Genomic DNA, 16,335 nt, shown 5'->3' on the forward strand with positions numbered 1-16,335 from the left:
TTGGATCAGGAACGGCAGGGCCAGGAGCTCGGCGGCCTGAACCTCAGACTGTCCTTCTCCTCTAGGGTCTCAGCAGGGGGCCGCACCGGGACATGGTGAGCACCCCATCACGGGAGGCGTGCAAGAGGGGCCTGAGAACCCTCTGGTGGGGACATTGTCGGAACATCTGTGACATACGGGTCAGCACAAATCTTGGCTTCTTTAAACTCTTTCTTGGCTCAAAACAATAACAGAAAGTCATTTGTTGACTTAGAGTAGCCAAAATCATAAAGACAGAAACTGCCGTGGTGAGTTCCAGGGGCCGGGGTGTGGGGGATGGTGGGGGAGAGGAGAGCTGGTGTTTATGGGGACAGACTTTCAGGTTTCCAAGATGAATGAGTTCTGGGGGTGGATGGTGGTGATGCTTGCACAAGAATATGACTGTGCTTAATACCACTGAAGCGTGCACTTCAAAATCGCGAAGGTGGTAAATTTTACGTTATGTGTCTCTTGCCACAATAAGAAAAAGCGCTGTGCTGGGCGCGTGGGGTCCCAGAGGGGCAGTGAACGCCAAGCATGAGATCCTGCAGCGTGGCCGCCCGCACATACCGTCCCCGACGCGCACCTTCTTCCCCGAGCCTAAATGAAAGCTGTTCATTAGGGACGACAGGTTTGCCCGTTCTGCAGGAGGAAGCGTTTGGGTATTCTCCCCAGAGAAGGAGAGTGCACACGCCTGAGCAGCGCGGCGGGCACGGTGGCGCTCTGGGGACAGTCTGCGGGGCCCCTCGCCCAGGGAGTGCGCTCGGGGTGGGAGCGCAGAGGACAGAGCCCACCACAGTCTGTGGCACCACCAGGATGCAGGCGCCGGGAACCTTTGGCCCTCGTCACTGGGTGTTGGCAGCCCAGCCGGGGGGGCTCATATCAGGGTCATCCTGAGGTTGCCAGGCGGGGGACAACGCGGGCCTCCAACAGGCCACAGGGCTGGGAGCCCGGCCTCCAGCAGCGTCAGCCCCGGCCTAGAGCCCAGCAGAGCCTCAGCTCCAGTGAAGGAGAAAAGCATCCGAGAGGGGAGGTGGCAACAAGGAGGCCAGCCCCAGGGGAGGTCCCTCCAGGAGAGGACAGCCCTGAGCGGGGACCCACCAGTCTGAGAAGAGCAGGTGCAGAGATGAAACAGGGCCAGGCCGGGCCTTTCAGCGCACGAGGAAGAGCGTGCTACTCCCAGGGCACAGAGCCCTGCCCTCGTGGAGTGCCTGGGGGTCAGGAAGGGACAGCAGGGCAAGGACATCTGGACACAACAGTGGTGCAGGGCCCGTGAGGAGCCCAGAGGCCACAGCGCTCCTGGGAGCCAGTGGGCAAAGCAGGGCCCCCCCGGGGCTGTCCGTCACCCTCCTGGCCAGAGCCCCTGGTTGCTCTGTGCAGAATCATACCCATTCCCACCCTCGGTCCCTGCGCTCAAGAGGGGCTGACCCCCTCCTGTTTCCAGGCTGTGCATGGGACCTGATCTGACCCCCGCTTCTTGGGATTGCTGAGCTGGGGCGGGGGCATCATGCCAAGGCTGCTGATGGCCATACTGCCACCTTGGTTGGCGGGGGGGACTCTCAGGAGAAAAGCAGAAGGGGGATTGGAAAGAGACAGAGCTGCTGACATTACGTCTGACCCCAGTGTGCAAACCCCCCCCACCCCAATCTGAAGCTGGTGTGAATGGTGGCCCCACCCCCAGCCCAGACGCACACAGAAGCCTGCACAAGTCGCTGAGCTGGGGCTTATACCCAAGTCCTGTTTTCTAGCAAGCAGCCAGCTACAAGTTCACCATTGCCCCGTGCTAGGCCCCGAATAGCCCCGAAATCCAGGCACTCTGGAAAGAACGGGGCACCAGGCTTCTCCGCCCTGAGCTCTCCCTGGAACCTGTGTCCACAGAAGCTACCCAGGAACTCTGTACATTGGCTGAGCGCCCCCGCCCAGAGCAGCATGTGACTCGGGGTACAGATCTGTGGGAGAGCCACGTGTCTCCCTCAGTGTCCACCCCGGCCCCCAAGTCAGCAGCCCTCTGGGAGACCTGGGGAACGAGGGATGAGGCACCTGCTACTTCAGAGCACCAATCCCTGGTGGTGGGGACCCTGGGGTCATGGGGAAAACCCCAGATTCGGTGTCAACAAACCCCAGGGGACCCCTATTTGCCTGCTCGGTGCCTGGGCGAGTTTGTGGGAACAGGTCGTGTTGAGGTGTACGCGGGTCTATGCAGAATATACGCTGCGTGAGGGATTCGCTCAGAGAGACCAAGGGAGGGGCTGAGGTCACACAGCAGGGCGGTGACAGCCAGGACGTGGCCCTGGCCCTGAGGACAGGCCATGCCAGGCTCTTCTTCCAGGTTTCTGGGGTCCACCCTCAGCCATTACACTCGGGGGCCCAGCAGGAGTCCAGCCCTTACTTAGGCAGGTGCAGCAGCTGGGGGCCCCGGAAATGGACCATCTTCTTCCCGCTGGGTGAGCCTTGAGCCCCTGATCAGGGCGCCCATCTCTCGCTGCCCCTCGTGGACAGACTGGTAGTTTTCCATCACGACAGCAAATGACAAACCTCACAGGAGGCCAGGTTGGCCTGCAAGATCCGTCAGCCTCAGCTCTGAGCAACCTGGCCAGGGCGCCTTTCCAGAACCCGCTGGGCTGGGCTCGGGGGCCAGCTTCTCCCGCCATCTGCAAGCCTGGTGGCCGGCCGGCCCCCTCCACTGAGTGTTCACTGAGCCTCTGAGAATCACCCTGGTCCCGGGAGGGCACGTACCGGTCCTGGGGCTACAACTGGAAAAGCAGAAGAAGAGGGGAACTTGCCTGCATCACACAGCCATGTGAGGCCAGGAATGGACTCAGGGCATGTTGTGGGCTGACCGCCCTCCAATTCCTGTGTTGAAGTTATGACCTCCGGGACCTCAGATGTGACTGTATTTGGAGAGGGTCTTTAAAGAGGTGATCTAAGTAAACTGTGGTTGTATGGGTTTTATCCAGTCTGACCAGTGTCCTCATAAGAGGAGGGGCTGGGGACGCACGGAGAGACGACCGCATGAGGACATGGGGAGAAGACGGTGTCTACCCAGCAAGGAGAGGGGCCTCGGGAGATGCCAGCTCTGCCCACGCCTGGATCCCCAATTCCCAGCCTCCGGGACGGGGAGGACATGCGCTCCTGCTGTGCAAGCCTCAGGCTGTGGCCCCGGGACACTGACAGCTAACCCCAGGCACGTGCTCCCTGCTGCCCCCCCCGCAGATGAGCCTGTGCCCCCATGGATGTGCCCCGAGGAGGGGGCTCACCTCTAGCGGACCTACCCCGGCCCAGCCCTCACCCCAGCGGCAGGTCAGCCGCCCACGCAGCCCACGGTCTGTGATGCTATATTTGCTTGCGTGGCTCTGTGGCCTGCCCGCCCTCCCCCGCCACGAGACCTCAGGCTCCATGCGGGCAGGGCTGTGCCAAGCAACCTGGTGCCGGGTAGGCTGTGGGCTCTCAGCAGATGTTGTTCAAAGAATGACCGACGGATGCTGGTTTTGCCTGAAGAGCAGTAATAACGACGGGGGCATCGCACCATCGTGGGGTCTCATTGGCGGTGTGGTCTCGCCGCTTGCCACGTGAGCGCGTGTTCAGTGACAGCTTCCTGGCCGAGTGAGAGGCCCCGCGGGCTGGACCAACCAGTGGCGAATGAACTTGTCAGAGAGCTCCCCGCAGCAGGACTGCCAGCCCCTCACAGAACGGGCCGTTGGAGACGCAGTCCCGCTGGAATGAATGGCAGACCCGGATTTTCTGCTGCTTTCAGAGAAAAGCCTTGTTAATGCTCTTGGTGCCGTGACAGTGGGGTCCCACAGGCCCAGAGGTCGGGGGTGTTCCTCGGGGCTGCGCCCAGGGGTCAACGGGCTGTGGCCTCTCCACCTACTTAACCATGGTCTCTGCTGAGTGTTGTGTTGTGCGAGTGAAGTCCACTGGGACAATGGAGCTTCCAGAAGCGTGAGGGCCAGCCGGGCGCGCTGCAGCCTCTCGGGGCAGGCCGGGGGGAGGTGCCGGGCACGTCGGGGATGGAGGTTGCCGTTCCCTGGGCGTGGCTCATCCACCTGCGTGCCAGGGCCCTGGGCCCGTGGGGAGGGGAAACAGGCTCCCCCACCCTCCCCAGTCCCCACGCTGGCGTTTTGTGCTGAGCCCACCAGGGACGCAGCAGGCCCTGACCCGTCTCCTGCGGCCAGTCAGCCTCCGGCCCCCGAGCCCGGCCATGGTCTGCAGCCCGCTCCAGTGGGCCGACGCAACGCCACTGCTCCCGCCTTACAGGACGGGACACAGGGCCCCAAGAAGGCGGGAAAGTCGTGCCGCTCGTCAGCGGCAGCAGCTTCCCTTTCTCCCACTGTGTCCTCCTAGAGCCAGAAGGCGCAGAGACTCTGAGAGCCTCGTGACAGCAAGCAGGCCCACCCTGGAGGCCACTGGTGACTCCATCACGGAGTCACGGGACCCCATCTCTGACGCCCAGGGGACCCCATCTCTGACACCAGGGGACCCCATCTCTGACGCCCACGGGGCCCCATCTCTGACACCAGGTGATCCCATCTCTGACACCAGGGGACCCCATCTCTGACACTCAGGTGACCCCAACTCTGACGCCCAAGTGACCCCATCTCTGACACCAGGTGACCACAGGTTAGGGCTATCTCAGGCCTCCTGGCCACCCTGGTCACTGTCCACGCCCCCGGTCAGCAGCAAGAGCCCCACTGACAGCCAGGCCGGCTCCACTCAGGGTCATGACCTCTCCTGGTCTCCCCGCAGGCTGTGTGCTCCCTGGTGCCTTTATGGGGGTAAGCCTGTGAGCTTCATTCCCACTCCCCAAGCCAGTGCCAGGCAGAGGACGGGCGCACACATGGTTAAGGAAAGCCAGGGAGGGGAGAGACGTGTATGTGAGTTCGGCCAGCTCTTTGCTGGCCCTGACAGTGTCCGTGGAGACTGATCCTGACATCTGGGGTTGAAAGTTCCGGGCGGCAGATCGCTCCTGCGTAAAATGGAAAGGTCAGGGCAGTGCTTACAAAGACCAGACCGTCTTAGGGGTAGTGAGCTCTCCGCCACCAGTGGTATGGAAGGGGGAGGGCTGGCCTATGGGACCTGTGTGTCTCTTCCAGCCTCAGGGAAGCCTATGCTCTTCTCCCCATCTTCCTGCTGTGGCCTCGCGCTCCCACATGCGGAGGCCACGGGGCAGGCAGGCTGCCCCTCCAAGTCCACCCTGTCCTCCCCTCTGTGGCTTTTCCTGTTCTCTGGAAAATCAGCAGGGGAACTGGGAGGAGGACAACCCTCTGGCCTTGTGGCTCCCTCGGTGGATATGTGGCCTTACGACCAGGGGTCCCTGAGCCTCAGTTTCCCCATCAGTTAACCGGATCCAGGCAGTCTCCCGAGGTTTTGAGCTTCAATCGTCCACAATTCCAAGGAAGCCAGGGGCATTCTCCTCCTGAGAGCACAGAGGCGGAGAGGAGAGTGCCCCTCAGGAGCAGGAATCCCCCAGGTGACCCAAACAGGTTCTTGCAGCATTATTTATTAAGTGTGCTGGCCTCTGCGTGGGGTCTGGAGATGAGAGGAAGTGGGCCCGATCCAGGTTGTGCTGGAGGAGGCTGGTGGCCCGGCCTGAACACTCCGTCCTGTCCTGAGATCTGGCCTGAGCCCCTGCACCCCCAGCCTGTGCCCCAGGGCTCCGGAAGCCCCCTGCCTCCCTCCAGGGCTCCCTCCGTGGCTCCACAGCCCAGTGACCCAGCTGGGCCAGCCCGCCCACGGAGGGAAGCCCAGCAGAGCACTGCTCTCCAGCTGTCCCAGGGCCCCCCCAGAAGCCGTGTGAGGAAGGGAGGGGAGCAACATTGCCTGTGCCCACTGTCCAGACAAGGGATCCCATGGCTCCGTTTCCAGCCCAGTCAGGGCGTCGGGGAGCCTGAAGTCACACTGAGCGCCCAGCCTTTAGCGACCCGGAGACACCCACCCTGGGCCAGCTGACACAGGGGTCACTTGAGGCCACGCCCCCCATCGTGCTGTGGGGGTCCCTGCAAAGGCTTCGGTGCCACCAGACCCCAGAAGGGGCAGGCCCGAGGGTTCTCATTTCCGGCCACTCCAGGCACGTGGGACACCGTCTCTGGATACGCAGTGTCGGCAGGTCCCACAGGCACCGGGCCGTGGGCAAACCCCACCGTGGCCGCGAGGGCCGGGCTGGCGGGACCCCCGGAGGCGGCGGCGCAGAGTCCACGGCGGGAGGGCCTCCTGGCTTGGCCTCCTGCACGAGGCCGCAACAACCCGCCAACTGTGAACGGCAGCTCCATTTGAACCAATTAGAAGTGGGCTCATTTTGCTTTAAATTCGATTTGCGACGGCAGGGCTCTCCAGGAAACGGATAGGCGATTGTTTTCACAAACATTTTGGCTTTCTATATCCTGGGTGGGGTGATCCTGAACAGTGGCTCCAGCATTCGGAATCGTTTCTAAGACGACAAAATAAAAACAAAGCCGGCTTCTATTCACTTGGCGCAAGGACAGGGACCTGTCATTTCACGGAGCAGCTGGGGTTTTAGAATGCGGGTTACATCAAAAATAATGAAGCAACGGGAGAAAGGTGTAAATCCTGGGCCCCGTCTGACCTCAGCCGCTCAACGTTTAATCTCAGGGCTGCTTGCGGTGGAGAAGGAGCGGAGACCAGCACAAAGAGAAGCAACCCGACTCTGTGCACATGACACACAGGGCTCTGGAGGGTCCCTCCCACACCCGGACCCTGTGTTCTCCTGGGAACATGAGGCTAATTAACATGGGGGCTACGGGTGGCCCGTGGGGACTCAGTGCGGCTTCGAGGGAGCGTCTCTTCATTCGTTCCCTCTCCGGAGCTCAGTTTTCTTGTCTGTAAAATGGGACCATCCTTCCCTGCTTGGCCGAAGCGTGAGAAGCAGAGGGAGCAGCGCCTCGCCCGTAGCTGGCACGCGGAGGGCACGCAGCAGACACCTGCCGCTGGGCCCACGCTCGTGTCTGTTCCTCTTTATTACGATCCTTAATGACTCCCCTCTCCAGGCCTCCCCGTAGAGTGGGGAGGGGGTTCTCAAACAGGGCCCCCCTTCGGGTGTCTTCCATCCAGAGCTCTAGGAGGGCTGCATGAGGTTCTTCTGTTTCCGTGGGTGCTGCAGTCAGTTAAGAGCTAATTAAGTGCGGGGGGGGTCGGGGGGGGAACCCGCCCACCAACATTAGAACATGTGGCTTCAGCAGCCGGGGTGCACACAGTGGAAAATCCCCCACAGCGCCAGCGCCCAGCCTGGAGTGCCTGCCTCGTGCTCCGAGTTTCTCCCCAGTGCCCCGAGAGCCGTTGTGGGGCGTCCCCCGCAGGACTCCCCGAATGGCCTGGGACACTGGTCCGGCACCCTGGGCACGTCCTGGCGGCTCCCGGATTGGGAATCCAGGGATGATCCTGGTCGGGCATCTCTGTGGGTGAGGAAGGACAGCCCTGCAGCCCTGAGGGAGGCCCGCTCTGCCCGACCACCTGCCAGGGTGACACACTGTCCCCATGTTCAGATCCTCCCTGGGGCCCCTCCCACGCTGGTTTTCCTGCACCAGCACGAGGGGCAGTGCCTGGCCCAGCCTTGGGGACCTGTGGCTCCGAAGGGCTTTCTGGACAGGAAGCCTGGTCTGAGTCGTGAGGGACCCATGAGGGGCACTCGGGTAAAGACGGGAAAGGTGCTCCTGGGGGAGGGCACAGCATGAATTAATAAAGGTACCGGAGAGGCAGATTGAAGCGATGAGCGTGTGGGGGCGTTGAAGCTGACAGCCTGTGAGCCCACGGCAGTGCAGGCTTGTCCTGGGGCCCAGGGGCCTTGCCCCAGGTCAGCTTTGCCGCCCCAAAGCCTCCTGCTGGCCCCAGGTATACAGGCGGGAGGCATCAGAGATGCGTGGCCCCCGGCTCAGCCACTGGGCTGGTCCCTCCCCAGTGACTACCCACCCCCCACTCACCCCACGCCCCAGCCAACTAGGGCCTGGCCCACGGAGGGGCAGGCTTGGGGTGTTGGTGGAATATGTCAAAAATAGCCCAGTCTGGCGCACCTGAGGTTTAACTATCCCCCCACCCCAACACAGACCGTGGCTTGAATGTCCCTCCAGAGACCTTCCCAGTCCTGAAAGCCCCCCTCTAGAGGAGACTCCTCAAGGTCAGGGTGGCCTGCAGGATGGCGCCCAGCCCAGGCTCGGGCAGGCTTCATAGCCCCCTGCGGGGCTCCAGGTTTCCCGCCAGCCTGGCCACAGAGCCTCGGTGTGCGTCCGGCTTCCTCTCTCTCCATCACGGCCAGGCAGCTCAGACCACACCGTGTGCTCAGCCAGGAGAGCAGGATGCCCTTAAACGGGGCTTTCTGGTCCAGCATTCCCCCTCTGCCCTGCATGGTGATCCTTATCCTGACACTAATAGTCCCACCGGACCCCCAGGCTTTCACTGGGAGCAGCTACAGATCCTCTTGGCAAGAAAGAAGCACATTTTTGGTCCCCAGGGCTCTCTTCTGGCCCCGCGCTGGCGGTCAGCTCTGCTTCCCAGGCAGACCTCAGAGCGTAGCACCGCACCCCCGGCCCCAGCCCAGCCAGGAAAGGATGTGCAGCCTCCTTATGGCCGCTGGGAGGTAGGGTCAGGGTCACGCAGCGAATGGAGCCACAGTGCCCGCTGGGGTCCCTCTCAGGCAAACCAGACGCTTCCACCCCCCAAACCCCTCACCCTGCTTCTCTGCCCCACCAACATGTGATGCTCTCGACAGCCCAGCTGGTCAAACAGGAAGATGACTCTTAGGAATGGGGGAGGCAGCTTGAGGCCCCCTGGATACGCGTGGCAGACCCAGAGCAGGGACACAGGGTCCTCAGGGTGGGAGATCCTCACCTGGGTCCCTCCCTCCCCTACTCCTCAGCTCTGAGCATCTGGACATCTACTATCCTGGGACTCACCCTCTCCCATCCCTGAGCCCCCCTCCCATGTCTACATAGCACCCCGCAGATGCCCCCTGGCGCGCAGGGGAGGCTGCCCATCCCTGCCCACAGAGAGCCACAGGCTGACATGTGGCCAGATGCCTGTGTGGTCCCACATGGGGCCATGGGGCCCCCCTACCGTGGGGCAGGGCACAGGGGAATCTTCAGCCTGGCCACCTCCCTCCTCTCCCTTGTGTGGGGGGGGTCCGCCTGGATGGGGGTGGCTGGCGGCGGCAGGAATGCAGTGATCAGCTTGGCCACGGCTGCCCAACCAGACTCAAGACAGACCTGCAGGCGCGTGTGTTTTGATCCGAGGCTGCACTGGAATATTTGAGTCCTGCCGACGGATGTGATATAAAAACAGCCGGCTGCCAGGACCGCTTCCTCGCCAGCAAGTGCCGCGGCAACGTGTTCTCTCCCGCCCCTCAGCCCCCACCCCCGGAGCCGGGGGCCGAACTTAGAGAGTGGAGCTGCTTTTCTCAAGTATTGATTCTGCCGGCTCCGAGTAATTTTTTTTTAAATTCCATACTGAGCGGTAATGGATTGTTTGGATTATTCCTTTTTCCCCTTTCCTACAAGCTCAGCAATTGAATTAAAATTCAAGAACTAATTTAAACAAATGTATGTCTCTGTATGTCTCCTAAGAACCGCCAGCGCTGGGCTGGGGCTGGGTACAGCTTTTGGGCCAGTCCCCCCACTCAGGGCCTGGCGCTCCTTGATCTTTTTGCGGATGCTTTTTTATTCTGTCTGAGATCTCCCGAGAGCTCAAGGGGAAGCGTTGGACAGAAAGGAGGCCATGTGACATGCTTCTCCAGCGGCAAGGCCCACGGAACACCCGTGGTCAGAGGACGCCGGAGCCGGGTGCTCAGGCCTGGGCTCTGGAGCTGCACATTTCTGGTTCCTGGCGTGCCCCGCCCCCTCACACCTGTGGGTCCCAGGGCTCAGTGCCCTCAGCCGCAGAACGGGGTCGACAATGAGCCTGGCCCCCTGGAGTAGACGTGGAGATGCCCGTACAAGAGGAGGTCCACTGTGTGAAGGAACAGGGCACAGCGACCTGACCAGAGGTCTGGGCCCCCACTCCCCGTGGTACTGAGCTGCCCCCCGAAGATGGTTTCTGGGCCGTGTCGGGAGCGGCTGGTGCTCACGGGCACCCTCAGGGAGCGAGCAGCCTCCCCGCTGCACTGCGCCGATGAAGACCGAGATTCCGAGCGAGCCGGCTGGCCCGTGTCCCTGCAGCAGGCCAGGGTGAGAAGCCAGGTTCCGGCTCTGTTTATCCAGCTGAAAAGGTGGCAATCACCATCAAGTGGTGAGCATCTGCTCGCTGAATGGGGTATTAAGCACCAGGCACCGGCGGACCCAGCGACAGCCCTGGGAGGTGCAATTCTCGCAACTAGGGAGCAAGCGGAGCAGGCTGCGCTGACATTCTTCCGTGCGCCGCGTGCCACGCTGCGTGCTCCTGTGGTAGACTTGGAGCGCATCCCCCAGAAGCTCTGTGTGGGGGTGTCGTTACCCCACTGCACCGAGGGGGCCCTGCAGCTCAGTGGGAACACCAGTGCCAACCATGCCGTTTCCAAGGGAAGGTCCCCTCTCTCAGAGGCCCCCCGATTCAGCTGGCAGGCGGAAGCACAGATCGGCTGGCCCAGCGGGGCCTGAGTTTCCAACAACACCCCCCCAACACACACACTTCACAGAAGGGGTGCTGAAGCTCCGGGAGGGCAGGGGTTTGTCCGAGCTAGCTCAGCAATCCTGCAACAGAGCTGGGCCTCTGACATGGACACCCTGTCGGGCCCTTGCCCGGGGCTGGGTCAGGGATGCCCCACTCAGCCTTGACCAGCCACACCCCCCCCACCACCACGCTCTCCATCTCAGCTTCCCCACATGCCCCTGAGCCTAAACGCAGCAGGTGTGAGTGCTCTCACATGAGTGAGTGTGGGCATGGTCCTGGGGAGTTCTTCCAGGCGGGGTGTCCTGAGTACCTATAACTTGGGGTGATGGTGGGGCTGCTGCAGAGGAGGGTTCTCCAAGGGTCGGTCCCCACAAATGAGACCAGGGAAGGGGCCCACCCTGGCTTCTGATTCAGGGGACAGGGACTTGGGAGTGAAAGGCAGGACCAGGGGCTGAGCCATCCTGGGGACACACCCATGGCCACCCCAGGTCAAGGACAGATGGGTGGTGAGCCAAGAGAGAGCTCGGCTGGGCAGGCAGGCTAGCCAGGGAAGGGTACATACCGAAGGCCAAGGGGAGCCCGAGAGGGAGTGACAGGAGGATAGGACAGTCACAGCACGGGTCTGCAGAATGAGCCCCCACCAGCCAGGACTCTCCAGGCTCTGTGATGGGGGCTGGAAGAGTCTGGGGGGAGGACCGCTCTACTTAATGCTGGCTTCTTCTAGCCACCCCTCCTCAAGCCTCACTGTGGAGTGAGTACAGACACCCTGGGGTGTGGGGGAGGGCTGAGCAAGGGGGCAAGGCTTGGCTGCATGGGTGGGGGAGAGGTTAGGGAGGACAGGCGGGGCCCAGCCCCCTCCCCAGCCAATGCAGGTGGTCCCGTTGCTTTTGAGCCTCAATGTTCAAAAACAGTAAGAAATTGGTAAAGGTCTCTGGCATGGAATAAGGACCTGGGGACTTGTCTTGACCTGCACCCCACCCCATCTGTGGGTGAGGCCCCCTTCTGGGCAGCTCTCCTCCACCCTACCTACTCCAAAGTGGCAAGCCCCCACAAAGTGTTCAGAGGTGGGGGGACTGACAGACCCAAAGCAGGCAGAATTGGAGCCTTGGATCACGAGAGCCCTGCCTCCCTCCACTGGGGAGGGGATCCCAGGCCAGGAACTAGATGGGGGGCAGGGATGGGAATGAAGGAGGGCAGACCCCTAGGATCTAAACGGGGACCTAATTTGGGGGGTTCTTGGTTTCTTTTGCCTCTCAGCCAATTAATTACAGCCCAAGAATTTTACCTTTCGTATCAAAAAAAAAAAAAGACCCCCCTCCTTCTCCTGCAAGAGGGGATGTTGGAATCTGGAGACCTGGAGTGTCCTCCTTCCACCCCTGGGGGGAGGTTAGACAGGGTAAGGTCTGGAAGGTACCCCCCCACACCCCCGCTGACGGCTTAAGGACTGACAGCTGCACCCAACATTTAGATTACAAAGGTTTATTTAGAAAATAGTTTGGTTGTTTTGGCTGTCATTTTTGGCAAACATTTAAATACTTTCAATAACCAAAGATTGTCAGTGCCTCTTTCCTCCCCCAAGACAGTCGCCCCCACTAGGTCCTGGGGAAGTCAGCCCTTGCTCAGAGGTGGATCTGGGTAGTGGTGGGTGTTGGGGGGGCTCCTTTCTCGCCTGTTTGGGAGGTTGCTTTCACTTCTGCTGTCTAAGACCCTGACCTCACAGCCGCACCTCTGCAGGGATCCCCAGAGCCGGATCCGGGCCCGAAGGCCCAGAAGCAGCCCTTTGCTGAGATGGGAAGGCAGAGGGGTCGCCCCTCTCTCCTCCCCCCCTCCCCGGGGGCCCTGCTGTCTCTCAGCCCACACTCCTGCCCTGCCGTACCCTCCCCTCCGCCCTGGAGGCCAAGCCATCCCTGGGTCTCTGGGGAAGCTGCCCCCGCTTTCTCCCGGGGAGTGGGGGGGGGGGCCAAGCCTTCCCACGTCGCCGCCTGGAGCTGTCCAGGGTCTGCGCGGGGCCGGGCGTTCAGCTCACTGCCTGAAGCCCCTTCTCCTCCGTCGGAAGAGGATGTGCTTAAAGGAACGCCGGAAGTCCTGGTTAAAGACGGTGTAGATGACCGGGTTGAGCGAGCTGTTGCAGTAGCCGATCCAGAAAAAGAACTTGAAGAGCGGGTCGGGCACCTGGCAGGCCTCGCGGCAGATGCCGTACAGGCTGTAGCTGAAGAAGAAGGGGAACCAGCAGAGCACGAACACGCCCATGACCACCGCCAGCACGAAGGTGAAGCGCTTCTCGCGCGCCTGGGCCACCTTGCGGCGGCACACGCTGCTGCGCGCCCGGCGGCGGCGCGACAAAAAGAACTCGACGGAGCGCGAGCTGGCGCGCGACAGGCGGCCGCCGGGACCCGGGGACCTCGCGGCAGCCAGAGCGCCCGAATCGGTCGCCCCTGGCCCCGGCCCGGGCCCCGGCACGTCGGCGCCGCCCGCGCCCCCCTCTCCGCCCGCGCGCCGCCGCCCGCCGCGCCGCAGCGCACCCCGGCGCCGCCGCCGCTCAGCCGCCGCGCTGCTGTCCTCCGGGTCCACGTCGGCGCACGGGCGGCGCGGGGGCGCGCAGTGCCCGTTCTCGCCCGCGCCCGCTGCCGCACCCAGCCCGTTCTCTGTGGTTGGGGACGCACCGTCGGGGCCCGCGGGCGCGCGCTTCTCGCTGAGCGTGCGCGTACGCAGCTTGGCCACGCGGTAGATGCGCGCGTAGACCAGGCCCATGATGAGACAGGGCGCGAAGAAGGAGCCGATGCAGGAGGACAGGATGTACCACGTCTCGTCGTTGAGGCCGCACTGCGGGTAGGCAGCACTGTCGGGCTGGCGGTAGAGCGAGACGAGCGGTGGGAAGGAGATGACAGCCGAGATGAGCCACACGGCCACGATGGTCGCCTTGACGCGGCGCGGTGTGCGCTTCAGGTTGTACTCGACGGCTTGCGTCACAGACCAGTAGCGGTCCAGGCTGATGGCGCACAGATGCACGATGGACGAGGTGCAGAAGAGCACGTCGAGCGCTAGGTACACGCCACACCACACCTGCCCGAAGTACCAGTAGGCCATGAGCTCGTTGGCCAGCGAGAAGGGCATGACCAGCGTGGCCACCAGGATGTCGGCCGAGGCCAGCGACACCAGGAAGAGGTTCTGCGGCGCACGCAGCGCCCGGCTGGTCAGCACGGCGATCACCACCAGCACGTTGCCCACCACGGTGAAGACGATGAGGAAGCCCACCACTGCCGCCAGCCCCGCCACGGCGCCCGCCGAGTACTGGCCCGGGGGCGGCCCCCAGGCGGCCCCCGGCGCGGCGCCCGAGGCGTTGGCGGCCCCGCCGCTGCCCCCGTCGCCGGCGCCGCTCGCGTTGGGGCCCGCCGCCGCCGCCGCCGCCGCCAGCGCCGGGGACGCCATGGTCCTCCCGCGAGCTACGCGGTCCCGCCTGGGGCCGGGGCGCAGCCACGGCAGCTCGGGCGCCCCCCAGCCCGGGTCGGCGCCCGCATCGCCGCCTGCTCCTGGGGCGCGCCCTCCGGGGACCGCGGCGCCCCGCAGCCGGCCCTCGGCCGTGGTGGCTCGGCGGGCGAGCGGCGCGCCGGAGAGCGTGGCTGCCGGGCTCCCCGCAGCTGCCGCGCGCGTAAGTGCAGAGCAGGAGGCTCCTGGAGCGAGCGGCGACGCGGCGGCGGGGGGGAGGGGGGCAGGTCCCGGGGTCCTTGCGCGGCCCCGCCCTCGGCCCCGCTCACGGGGAGCGCCCCGGCCGCGAGCCCACGGTGATGCGGCGCCCGAGCGGGCGTGCCCGAGCGGCCCCGCGGCCCCGGAGCCCGGCCGGGGCGCAGGCGGCAGGCGGCGGCGGCCCGGGCGCTCCGCCTCCCATCCGGCCGGCTAGGGCTGGGCGCACCGGGGCGCGGGCCGCCGCTCCTCCGGGCCCCAGCGCCCGCGCGCAGCCTCGGGCTCCAACTTTACTTTCCCGGGCAGGGCGCCGGCGCCGCCGCGCGTCCTCCTCCCGCTGCTCCGGGCGCGGGCGCCCCCCGTGGTCCGCGTTCGGCCGTGCGGGCTCCGCCTCGCCTGCCTCGCTCGCCTTAGCTGCGCCGCCGCCGCCGCCGCCGCCGCCGCCGCCGCCACCTCCTCCTTCGCCGCCTCCGCCGCCGTGCGCCCGGCGCGAGTGCAGCCGCCCGGCCTCGGCTTCCAACTTGGGTAGAGTTGCGCAGCGGGGCGGGGCGCGGGCGGGAGGGGGTGGCCTGGCGGGCAGGCCAGAGCGGCCGGCCCGGGGGGGAGCGGGCCCGGGAGCCGGAGCCCGCGGCCGCCTCGGCGAACCTGCCCGCGCGGCGCCGGGGAGGAGTCCGGGGCGGCGGCGCGAGGCGCGCGCGCACGGCGAGGGCGCCCCCTCCAGGGCCGATGGCAGTCTGCAGGACGGGGTTGAGTGCCGGCTGGCCTGGGCGGTGAGTTCCAAAAACCTGCTCTCTCTAAGACAAGAGCCTCCGAGCCTCCCCCGGGCACACGCGCGCGCACACGCGGGCGCGCACACTTGCGCGCAGCACCGGTCGGCTCGGGGTCCGCGGCCTGATTGGAGAGCCAGCGACTCGCCGCCTGGCGAAGGCCGCGACGCTGCCTGGGTGCGCGGGGGTCCTGCCGAGTGCCGATCTCTGCTCGATCTCTGGTCGGTGTTACAGGGCAGAACCGCGTCCCTGCCCCCAGCCTTAGCTCCCTTCTCTGCCCACTTCCAAGCGCTGCTGGAGCGTGAATCATGACGGCAGTGCCAGTGGAAGCCCTGGGCAGGCTCCCAGGCTCTGCATCCATGTTGGCAATCATTGAAGTTTCATTCTCATGCTCCGGGGCCCTGCTTTTAAAGGGTGGAGGGGATGTTCAAAATCATCGCCTCTGACAAGCACCCAGAATGAATTTCCCGGATGACGGGCGGGTTTGCGTGGGTGCCTCATTCCTGCCGGCTTCGGGGGTAAGCTGTTGGGGCATCTCCCCTACACCGGGCTCACCCCTGCCTTATGTCTCTGTGCATTCATTCCACGACCGTGCATGGTCGTTCCCTGTCGTGTGCTTGTGCTGGTTCCCCCCTCCAGGCAGCTCGAGGTCCGTGGGAGACAGACCCTGGGGATGAGGTTGGAGTTCCCAGGCCTGGCATTTCTTGCTAGGAGGAGGGGAGGGCCTTTCCTCCCTGAAGTCCAGAAAAGCACGCAGGCAGGCCAGTAGCTCTCCCTGCAGCCTCGGATGAGAGGGCAGGGATCATTCCTGTGGCTGCGGGCCACGGGGTGGGACACCTTTGGGTTCTAGGAAGGTGTCACAGGGAAGGATTGGAGCATCCCCCTTAGTGATGCCTAGAAATGTGCATGGCTTTGGGACTGCTTCTCTTTTCTCTGAGCCCTGAGGCTCAAAGGGTCTTATGGAGGAGAGCACTAGGGTCTTAGCAGAGATGCCCACTGGAGGAGGGGGCGTCAGGCCAGGGCGAGGCCAACGATCAGAGATTCTGGAGGGTGGGACTGCCCAAGGAGGGCCAAACCTACCTTGCCAATCCTGGGCTTTTATGCACTTTTTGGCAGCAAAGCCATGACTGCATGTGAGAGGCGCAGGACCCAGAGAAGGTAGAAAGCCAGCATCCCTGTGAAAGGGCCCCCTGGTCTGCGAGGCCTGGAGTGTGCTTGCAGGGAAGACCCGCACGCACTGGCATCCTTCGCAGTGGGCATGCGCCGGCCCTTGTCTGTA

At 64.0% G+C, this 16,335-nt stretch overlaps 1 protein-coding gene across 1 annotated transcript; it reads right to left on the reverse strand.

The window, feature by feature from the left end:
• Positions 1–12,071: 12,071 nt before the first annotated feature.
• On the reverse strand, positions 12,072–14,917 carry ADRA2C (adrenoceptor alpha 2C). Its single transcript, XM_081812700.1, has one exon. It carries the CDS (start codon positions 14,035–14,037, stop codon positions 12,631–12,633), a length of 1,407 nt encoding a protein of 468 aa, XP_081668826.1. The 5' UTR covers positions 14,038–14,917; the 3' UTR covers positions 12,072–12,630.
• Positions 14,918–16,335: the final 1,418 nt, after the last annotated feature.

The sequence above is a fragment of the Leptonychotes weddellii genome, chromosome 2, assembly GCF_054177405.1.
Source record: "Leptonychotes weddellii isolate Sample4059 chromosome 2, ASM5417740v2, whole genome shotgun sequence".
In the NCBI taxonomy this organism is placed as follows: domain Eukaryota; kingdom Metazoa; phylum Chordata; class Mammalia; order Carnivora; family Phocidae; genus Leptonychotes; species Leptonychotes weddellii.

Bases quoted from the DNA above. Each gene is read 5' to 3' on its own strand.
- ADRA2C (XM_081812700.1), bottom strand. From the start codon at position 14,037: ATGGCGTCCCCGGCGCTGGCGGCGGCGGCGGCGGCGGCGGGCCCCAAC.